This window comes from Hydractinia symbiolongicarpus, chromosome 8 (genome assembly GCF_029227915.1).
Source record: "Hydractinia symbiolongicarpus strain clone_291-10 chromosome 8, HSymV2.1, whole genome shotgun sequence".
Classification (NCBI taxonomy): Eukaryota; Metazoa; Cnidaria; class Hydrozoa; order Anthoathecata; family Hydractiniidae; genus Hydractinia; species Hydractinia symbiolongicarpus.
Genome location: NC_079882.1, coordinates 16,142,714 through 16,153,209, shown reverse-complemented (window position 1 = coordinate 16,153,209; position 10,496 = coordinate 16,142,714). Strand labels below are relative to the sequence as shown.

The window sequence follows — 10,496 nt, the reverse complement described above, 5'->3', positions numbered from 1 at the left end:
TTTCTTCTTTTAGTTGTGACAGTGTCTGCGCCTCTCACCCTATTAGAGTTTCATCTTTTCTTTCCGGGTGAACCGCCCCCTCCGTATGAAGAAGAAGATACCACAGCAAATGGAGGTTACATTAGAATGACTTGTGAGGATATTAACGCGTGAATTTATTACATATATTGTAGAAAATCTTTTAATTTGACTTGTGATTAGACTGACTTATGACGAAATTAGCGCGTGAGTTCGGATATTACATATATGAGAGAAAATCAATTATATTAACTTGTGAGAGCACTAGCGCGTTGTTGTGTGTATTATAGAAAGTTCATTAAATTGACTTATGAGGATATTGGCGCGTGAGTCGGAATATATTTCAGAAAATCGATTAGATTGCATGATTTACGCTGAGTGAAGTACCGCATAGACAAAGATATGTAAAAGCATTTGGGATATATAAACAGCTGACCCCAGCGGAGAAAGTAAAAACTAGACTTTTCGGGGACATTAAAGACCTCGGATTGCCACTTAAAAATAGGCGGTAAAAGCGACACTATTGGTTTTTATTTGTATTCTTTGTTGCCAGAAATAATTCTTCTGAAAATAATAAAATTCTTTCAACTTCAATGGGCAGGAATTGTGAACCAATCATTTTTATCAAAACGTGGAAACCAGGTCTCCTGAAGCCAGAGAAAAACCGGGCCAAAGCTACCGTAAATGCTGCACTGGGAATCAGACAAAATGGCGGTCGCCAGGAATACTCGATCGAAACAGCAGGTTTGTAATAGTTAGTAAAGCCACATTAATACTTAGTTAAGATCCTAAATATCATTCAATCTGTTGGAAAATAGTTTCTTAACTATCAAAAATTGTTTGGTAAACTCAGATGGAACTGACGTTATTTTTTCTTTATATTATCACGTAAAAAGGATGGTAGCTATGCTTTAGCTAGCTAGCTATCCAGTTCAAATTAAATTAAAGCAGATATGACTACAAAAAGGCGAATAATTAAGGCACTAATCAATGTGAAAGGTCCTAAATGTGATGTTAAGTGACACTACTCTGTTTCTTTACCCTAGAAATCCTGGGCAAAAGTCTGACTGACCAACATTTTTTGCAGGGACTTCAGGACACAAACATAACATGTTTTGTGAAGAACTTGAATATATAATTCAGCATATTAACACTTTGGGATAAAATGCATAATAAGATGTGGGTATAATTAGGCATAATAACATATCAACAAACTTAATATGAAAACAAGGATATTTAAGCTGTTCTGTTTATAAAGATGGTTGTAGGAGTCAGAAAAAGTTGTTGTTGAAAAATAATATTTGGAAAATACTTATGTTTCATAAAAATATATTTATTTACATGATGTATTATGAAGACGTAAAACTAAATGGTTTCATGGGCATATATAATACCATGTTGTAAAGATGAAAGAATTCTTTTTGTGTATGTTTTACGCTGTAGCTCGCTTTGGTATATATCAAATCTTCTAACACTATTTCGCCCTTTCCAAAAGATTCTTTAGACAGATGTGTGAATTTTACAGTTATTTTTTATATACATTGTTTTTGATAAAATTATGGCCTTAATTTTCCTTATATAAAATATTGCAATGTAAAGTCAGTGAATTTTATGTATATACATGTTTCCATATCTCAATAAAAAAAACTTTCTGATATAAAGTTTGATTATTTTAGGTTGGGGAGTCTTTGCAACCTCCATTTTCACTAAAGGTTCATTTATTCTGAATAATCAGGGTACCTTAATCAAATCAAAAGAAGAAAAACTTCAGCTTGAAAAACTCTATAATGACAGCAATACTGGTAAACGACTCAAGATACTTTCCTAACTCTGCAATGAAAAAAATTGTGTCTTACAATGAACCGCATTTATGTTTATTTGCTCTTCGTGATATCAATCCTGGTGAAGAAATTTTGTATTTTTATGGAGAGTTGGAAATGCCATGGTATAAGGAGGTTTGTTATTAAGTGTTTACACCAGCATTTTTAGTTCTCAGACAAATTGTTACTTTTGAAAAACATTTTTGTAAAATTAAATTATTGTTTTTTTGCCTTTGTCTATTGGTTAATAAACTTTTCATCTAATTGGGTGTAAACAGTATATACATCAAATTAGAAATCTTAATTAGGATAAATTTTATATGAGGTTGTTGAAGATTAAAGCTCCTCTGGACTGCAACACTATGGCACCTAAAAATAAACAACCTCTTCAAAAAGGCACTAAAGCACCAGCAACCGACACGCCCAGTGAACAACCATGCTGCTCATCCACACCCCAGTCTGGTAGCACAGCTAAACAGTGGGCCTCTATGGGCAAGGAAGCGCTCCTTCTACTGGCCAACTCCTTAAACATCCACACCAGAGGGAAATCTCTTCTGAATATTGTTGAGCTTTTGATGGCTCATTTTACCAGTGCAACACGTATTGGAGATAGCGACCTTCCCCAGCAACACGTGGTCACTGAATTATCCTCTGATGATGCCAAAATCAGCAATGCCTCTGGTGAGGAAATTCCTTTGCACAAAACCATACCTTCGTCTAAAGTTCACAAAGCCTCGAATAAACGAGTCCTGTTCAAACGAAAAAATACAACTTTTGACAATTTAAAAAAGGACCTATTTGATTTTGTCCGCACGGAAATTCGTAGCCAAGTAGAGGCTAACCAATTAAATCATTTGAATTTAACTGTACCAACCACGTCTTTGGGGCACCATTACACTGCGCCATCTTTGTTGTCCTCGTGCTCTTGTGTTCGGCCCGCCGGCTCTTTGGACCCAATTCTTGATCAAGATGGCGCGGATGCTGTTGCGGTTCCTCAGCCTACAGATGAAGCTGTGCGCATTGAGGCCCCTTTGTTGTCTTCTCACATCCCCCAGGCCCACTGTTCTGTACCTTCGCTGCCCGCCGTACCTAAGGCTGTTTTGGAGAAAATTAAGCGTTTGGAGTATGTTAATTTAGAACTACTCCTCCCACCATCCTTAAATTCGTCGTTTGTCCCCGATGACGAGGGTGAGTACGACCTCAATGTCAGAACTGCAGATGGAGTCCCCCGACTCTCGCTAAGCAGGAATGTCTCGGGTAGGTCTCGGATTAAGGACTTTGCCTCCTGGTGCCTTGCATGGAGCAACTATCTACGTTGCCTTATTTATTTTTATCCCCATCTTGCCACACAGCTGGTCACCTATCAAACTCTAGTCACCCAGTTTGCCAACCAATACGTCTTCTCCGCTGTGTGTGCCTTCGACAAACTGCATCGGCTACAGTTAGCTAATGATTCTCTGCAGAGATGGGACCAGCTTGACGATTTGCTCGTTACGCAACACTTGAGAGGGGCTCCATTGTTAACTAAGTCATACACCTCCTCCACCTCCACCAGAACTTCTTACGCATGTTTTAGTTGTGGTCAGCAAGGACATTTTGCTACGAATTGCCCCCGGTCTTCCAGTACAGGTGGGTTAGGCCCCACGTTTCGGAATGCTTCCCAGCATCTTCCCGCAAGCAGCTTCCACCAGGTTCGATTTCCATCAACTCTCAGGGTGTGCTGGCGGTTCAATAGAGGCATGTCATGTTCCAATCCATGTCCCTTTCCACACAAGTGCCCCCATTGCTCTAAAAACCACCCAGGGCACCGTTGCTCATTTAGGCCCTCTCAGCCAAGTACCCAATAATTTTTTTCTGATTAAGTCCTTTGTTTTCACTCTTGTAAATGTCTTATTATTGGGCAATTTATTAGTTTCACATCCCAATCGGGTCTTAGTCAACTTTATCCTTTCTGGCTTTAGCCATGGGTTTAAACTTGGGTACCAACATGGACAACTTTTCCCATCAACTTCCAACAACAAATCCTCTATGGAACATGCAAGCAAGGTCGATGAAGCTATTTTAAAGGAGTTGAATAGAGGGCATACAGTTGGCCCTTTTGATTGTCCTCCTCTTCCTAGTTTTCATTGCTCCCCTTTGGGTGCAGCGCCTAAAAAAGATGGTTCCATCCGGGTAATTTTAGACCTCTCATCACCACAAGGATTCTCGGTTAACGATGGCATTTCTAAGGACTCTTATTCAGTTAGGGGTCATCTACAAAATTCGTAGCAATTCGTATAAAAAAAATTCGTATATGCAATACGAATTTTCTTTTGCCATACAGTAATTAAATTCGTATGAAATTTTTCTAAAATCGTATAAAATTCGTATGAGTTTTAAATTAAATTCGTACGAGTTTTAAATTAAATTCGTATGAGTTTAAAAAAATTCCTATGAGTTTTAATTTAAATTCGTATAAGTTTTAAATTAATTTCGTATGAGTTAAATTCGTATGAGTTTAAAAAAAAATCGTATGAGATTTTAATTAGATGCGTATGGTGTAAAAAAAAAGAAAATCATTTGACATTGTATTAAATTCGTATATGAGTTTTAAAATAAAATTCGTTTGAGTTTTTGTAATTAGATGCTGCGTATGGTTTTTTAAAAAAAGTTGAAAAACGAAAAACGGCGATAGAAATGTTTATTTTAGATCGCATGTTAAAAGTTGAAAAACGAGAAACGGCGATAGAAATGTTTATTTTAGATCGCATGTTAAAAGTTTGAAAACGAAAAACGGCGATAGAAATGTTTTTTTATATCGCTTTTTAAAAGTTTAAAAACGAAAAACGGCGATAGAAATGTTTTTTTAGATCGCTTTTTAAAAGTTTAAAAATGAAAAACGGCGATAGAAATGTTTTTTTAGATCGCATTTTAAAGGTTTAGAAACAAAAACGGCGATAGAAATGTTTTTTTAGATCGCATTTTAAAAGTTTAAAAACGAAAAACGGCGGTAGAAATGTTTTTTTAGATCGCATTTTAAAAGTTTAAAAACGAAATATAATTTGTATGAAAATTCGTTTAAATAAAAGAGTATAATTCGTATAAAAATTCGTATAAAAGAGAGTATAATTCGTATGACAATTCGTATGAAATTCATATGAAAATCGTATGAAAATCGTATAAAAGAGAGTATAATTCGTATGAAAATCGTATGAAAATCGTATAAAAGAGAATATAATTTGTATGACAATCGTATAAAATTCGTATTAGATTTTTTAAAAATCGTATAACTATTTAACACTATACGAATTGTATACGATTTTTATACGAATTAAAAGCAATTAAATTCGTATATATTCGTATAAAATATCATACGAAATTTGTAGACGACCCCTTACATATTCATCATTTGACGAGGCCATTGATATGGTACGTGAACTCGGCCGAGACTGCTTTCTAGCCAAACTTGATATCAAACATGCCTTCCGGTTATGCCCCGTTCACCCGGATGACTGGTACCTCCTTGGTTACATATGGCAGGGAAGATATTTTTTTGATGTTGTTCTTCCCTTCGGTGGACGGTCGTCACCGTTTACTTTTAATCACTTTGCGGACCTACTTTACTGGATTCTTCAGTACCTTGCTTCCATTCGACAGCTACTTCATTATCTTGATGACTTTATTACAGGTAATTCCTCAAAAGCCGCCTGCCAAAATATCATCAATTTAATCCAGCAGGTTTTTAACTGCCTAGGAGTTCCTTTAGCCCCGGAAAAAATTGTTGGTCCATCTCGCGTCCTGACCTTGTTAGGCATTGAAATTGATACCACTGAATTCGTTATACGTTTACCTCAGGACAAATTTGATGCTATTTTGTCCTTGTTAAGAGTGTGGAAAGGAAAGAAAAAATGCACAAAAAAGGAGCTACTATCACTCATAGGATTGTTGTCTTTTGCATGCAAAGTTGTCAAATGTGGTCGCATTTTTCTGCGCCGGTTAATTGACCTTTCTACTACTGTAAGTAGCCTTTACCATCACATTTCCGTTACATCGGAATCCCGCAAGGACATTGAGTGGTGCCTGAATTTTTTACCCAGTTGGAACGGGATGGCGGTCATCCAAACATCATTCCTCACATCAGAAAGTTTAAACATGTTTACAGATGCTTCCATGAGTGGTTTAGGCGGTTTTTACAATGGGAAATGGTTTTCCATCCCTTTTCCCAACACCAACAATTACAGCATTACCTTTCTTGAGTTGCTTGCGGTTGTTATAGCGGTACATTCGTTGGGTGAGAAGTGGTCTGATAGCCAGTTTATCATTTTTACAGACAACGAGGCCATTGTCCGCATATGGAGTACTGGTTCGTGCAAATGTGAGCACATCATGAAACTTGTTCGCTTGTTGTTTTATTTTACAGCAAATCACAACATAAATTTGCTGATGCGCCACATTTGTGGCACTCCTAATATTTATGCAGACCTACTTTCGCGTTTACAGGTCGCAAAGTTCAAAGAGCAGTGCCCATACGGCGAAGAGCTTCCTACTCCTATCCCCTCGTCAATCTCCGAATGCTTAGTGTGACAATGAATTACCTCTTCGATGCTGCTTTATCACCAAACACCAGACTTACCTACCGCTCTGGACTTTCATCCTACAGAATGTTTTGCCACCACCCCTCTATCCGGATTTTTCCGCTCATTGAATCCAACCTTCAGCTCTATGTCACTTTTATGTCAACGCGGGTCAAATATGCTACTATTAAGGTGTACTTGTGTGGGATACAGTACCAAAGTCTAATCTGTGGATTTTCCAAAAAGATATCTGACATGGGAAAATTGTACTACGTAATGAGGGGTATTCGGCGAACTGAGAATGTTGTAAGACGCCAGAGACTGCCAATCACGCCCTCCCACCTACACGAAATGCTAAGATTTATCAACAATTCATGTTTTTCATTTTGTGACAAAGCTATGTGGCGATGCCTTATTTTTTTGCCTTTTTTGGTCTGTTAAGAGTTTCGGAATATGTTTGCCCCTCCAAAACCTATTTTGATCCCAATATTCACTTGTCCCCATCCGAGTTTAGCTTCTCACCTTGCAACAATACTCTTTATATGACTATCAAAAGTTCTAAAACCAATCCCTTTAGGAAAACATTTCAAATTAGGTTTGGGAGGATTAAGGGTGATTTGTGTCCTGTCAAAGCTTTCTCTCAAAAATTAGTGTAAATGGGCCCGATCTCAATATGCATAGCTTCAGGATTGGTGGGGCCTCTGCCGCAGCATCTTGCGGTATTCCAGACTCTGCCATTCAGATCTTAGGCAGGTGGTCCAGCGACTGTTATCGTCGATATATCCATCTTCCCAATAAAGTGTTAACACAGTGGTGTTCTAAAATGGCCAACCTCAATGGCATGCCTAAGTTGTGGGACATTCGATCCATTTAAATTACAGAGTGATCTTTGTTATTTATTGTATTATAATTACTAGACTAGGTCCTGTGGTTACATACACAATTCGTGTCGTAATATGGATTTTATATATGTCAAGTATTATGACTTTGTGTTTGTTTTGGCCATACACTGTTATTTGCTTTTTATAGCTATTGTACAGTTTTATGTGTATCTAGGCTCCTTTGTATGTATGTATGTTGTTGACGCATATAAGCCGGTACTCTTAATGACTGACTTTTTCCTCCAATACCCACACTAATTTGGGGAAATTTGGGGATGTCGGGCTTCCTACGTCAGCCATATAACATTTGGACAGATGCGTGTGTGAGGCTTATGTATCTTATTATTACTTGATATTATTATCACTTATTATCATTACGGTGAGGCACACCCTTTTATGAATCCTGATATTATTATTATGTGGTAACACACGCTGGGCCAATACTGGACCAGCTTGTGCATTCCACCTTTAGCTCATGATTATTGATAACACATGTTTATTGGGTGCAGAAGACACCATATGTGATTATCGGTTTATAGTGAAGTGCAGTGTACCTTTATGATTGAAGTGGAAGAGAAACAATATCCTTCATGCATGAGAATAAATTATTAAATAAGTATATAATTAATAAACTTATTAATTAATCATTAATTACAAGTGACAAGTAAATGTATTATTAGTTGTGAAATGTACCTCGTGAATAGAGGATATGAGTATGTAATTCATCCATGAAGAGATCTGGGTCATGCCTTGGAAACCGTTCACAATATTATGATCCATGAGGACATAAACTTGTGAGGGGCAACCAAAACGTGCATACTCTTAGGAAATTACCCTCTTTGCCTTGGGCAAGCATTTTGGTTTGATTACCTTGTTATGATTACTAGCTGCATGCGTTATCTGTCCTGCCTTACTTATTTTCTTTCCCGGCATCCCAATCCATTCCCCAAATTTACAAATTGCGTTCCATGCGGATGATGTTGTATACCAAAATGTGCCATAATACAATATTCTCGATTAATAAGTGTGTTTTTACTGAGTAACCAAGACAATTAATATGCGGGAGCGGAAAGTGGTGAGGAATAAAGAATCCAAAAAAGTAAGATTATTTTCTATAAAAAATTAAATATGAAATTCTTTCAATAAAAAATCAATTAATGTATACCAGAATATTTTTGCATGACATTACATGAAATCAGTGAAATGTTGCAGTTTATTTTTTATTTTTTTACACAAGCCAGTACTGACTGCATTAATTAAATTTGTTAAGTGGATGTTAATAAATTTCTACTGATAATATGGCTGCCATTCTAAAGTCACCAGTTTTCTAAAGTCACCAGTGTTTTTTCTCTTCAAGTTTAATACAACCTAATAAAATTATTACTCTTAATTAAAATGTTACTCTTCTAAGAAAATAATCTGTGGTCACTACTCTGATAATTAAATGTATTTTTACCTATAGATTCAATCAGAAATTCTACCAATGGAAGAATCAAGTAAGGATGACCATGACAAGGAGGTGTTTGAAAATATAGGCTATTTATTATTAACGGAGAAAAAAATTTCACTTGAGGGATGCACCTGAAAAAAAGAAGCGTCTGTTCTGTGTTTTTCTGCATTGGTAGTACGGAGAAAAAAAATGCAATTCATGCTAATGTTTAAGGCAGTGAGACTTATAAATTGTAAGGTGATATTTTGACCATGAAGAAAGGATTGATGTTGTTTTGCAAGGAATGTTGGATGAGGTGGGTTTAGTCCTTTCATTTAAATCATATTCTATCTAAATTTGTTTGTAGAATTTTTTTGTCGTAAACAATTATGAATCCACTTTTTTCGGTGCATTTGTTATTAAAAAAGCTGCACAAAAATTGAAACAGTTATTGCGATGCATAAAATCCACTAAAGGAGAACAATAAAAGTTAAATATATCATTTGATTTTTAATGATGTAAGCAATGACCTATCCATACACAAAAAAAGTTCAGAAATTTATTTGACTCAATATATAGAACTTGAAGCGCTGATGTATAGGATCAAGTATTTTCATGAACTTTTGAAGAGATTTCGATAACATCGTCAACCTGTATGTTTTGAAACGAGTGGTATGACCAGGGAACCTACCCAATTTGGTCCATTTGGTGTATTGAAGTTGTGCTGTAATGTCTTCGCAGTTAACAAATAAGACATAGACTTTGTATTATTATATAAAATAAAGAAACTTAGCTTTTTAAAAATAGCTAAATAGAAAAATAACATTGGTTTGGACGTGTTTCGGGTATCAACACCCGTAGATACTAAAAGTAGGAACCAACAGTAACCAGCAGTAATTCGAAGTAACCACCAGAGAACCACCAGTATTATGAACTACCAAATATAAATAAAAGTGCACCTAGTTCCCAGGGCTTTTTTTATACTTTGCTCTTACTAACCAGCTACTTTTAAGTTGTTTTTACGAGGTTCAATAAATGGATTCCGCGAAGATTAATCTTCGACAGTATGAATAAAATTCGCAGAATTAACCAACTTTTATTAAACAGACCGCCCGGTCCGTTTAATAATAGTTGTGGCTTTTTGACACAACTTTTATTCCTACTTCAATTGACTCAAAATAACTAGATGCATTGGGCGCACGCTAAGTAGGTGTGCCGTGGACACAAAACTGTGTTTGGGTTATTTTCGCTGCTTTGATGGACCGTAACATGACCAACAATCTCGGACTTCACAAAATTTGCGGAGAGAATTTTTGAATGAATTATTGATTTTGTAGGGCCGAAATTTCACAACATAGCGCTTTTAGACTGCGACTTTCTTTTCAAAGGGCAGTGTTTTGGTCTTACTTAGGCTTAGAGAAGAGGAGGGTATAGTTTATCACCATGGCAATTCCCGAGACATGTTTAATCGACGTAATTATGAGCATCTTGCAAAAGCAATTGAGAAGTATGTTGCAAAGGACAATAGCGAAGACATTAAAGCTGGTCTAAAACTAAACTTGTGTTTTCTGATAAAACGTGCCACAGAGGATTTGAAAAATCACTTTTATGCTTGCGCGAAAGGTGACAAAGGCAAAGAAATGAAATGAAAAGCATTTATTTGGAGACGCTACATACCAAATCAATAAGCAAAGACAAGTGAACTTGTGAAAGCCAGCAAAGCTCCCATTAGAAGAAGATCTTTCAAAGTTAAGAACACACTTAATATCTAGGATAGAGGAACTATGTAGCGAAT

At 36.4% G+C, this 10,496-nt stretch overlaps 1 protein-coding gene across 3 annotated transcripts; it reads left to right on the top strand.

The window, feature by feature from the left end:
* Nucleotides 1–694: 694 nt before the first annotated feature.
* LOC130654361 (uncharacterized) lies at nt 695–10,338 on the top strand. Of its 3 annotated transcripts, XM_057456924.1 has the most exons (3): nt 695–762; nt 1,695–1,973; nt 2,174–4,132. In XM_057456924.1, exons 2-3 carry the CDS (start codon nt 1,806–1,808, stop codon nt 3,683–3,685), a joined length of 1,680 nt encoding a protein of 559 aa, XP_057312907.1. In that variant the 5' UTR covers nt 695–762; nt 1,695–1,805; the 3' UTR covers nt 3,686–4,132. The 3 variants fall into 3 exon arrangements, 2 of the variants coding, with proteins under 2 accessions (XP_057312907.1, XP_057312908.1); XM_057456925.1 differs by lacking the exon at nt 695–762 and having other exon boundaries at nt 1,728–1,973; nt 2,164–4,134; XR_008984404.1 differs by lacking the exons at nt 695–762; nt 2,174–4,132 and adding an exon at nt 8,735–10,338 and having other exon boundaries at nt 1,832–1,973.
* Nucleotides 10,339–10,496: the final 158 nt, after the last annotated feature.

Coding starts and splice junctions, on each gene's coding strand:
- LOC130654361 (XM_057456924.1), top strand. CDS start 1,806: ATGACAGCAATACTGGTAAACGACTCAAGATACTTTCCTAACTCTGCA. Junction 1,974..2,173: donor AAATGCCATGGTATAAGGAG/GTTTGTTATTAA, acceptor AGGTTGTTGAAG/ATTAAAGCTCCTCTGGACTG.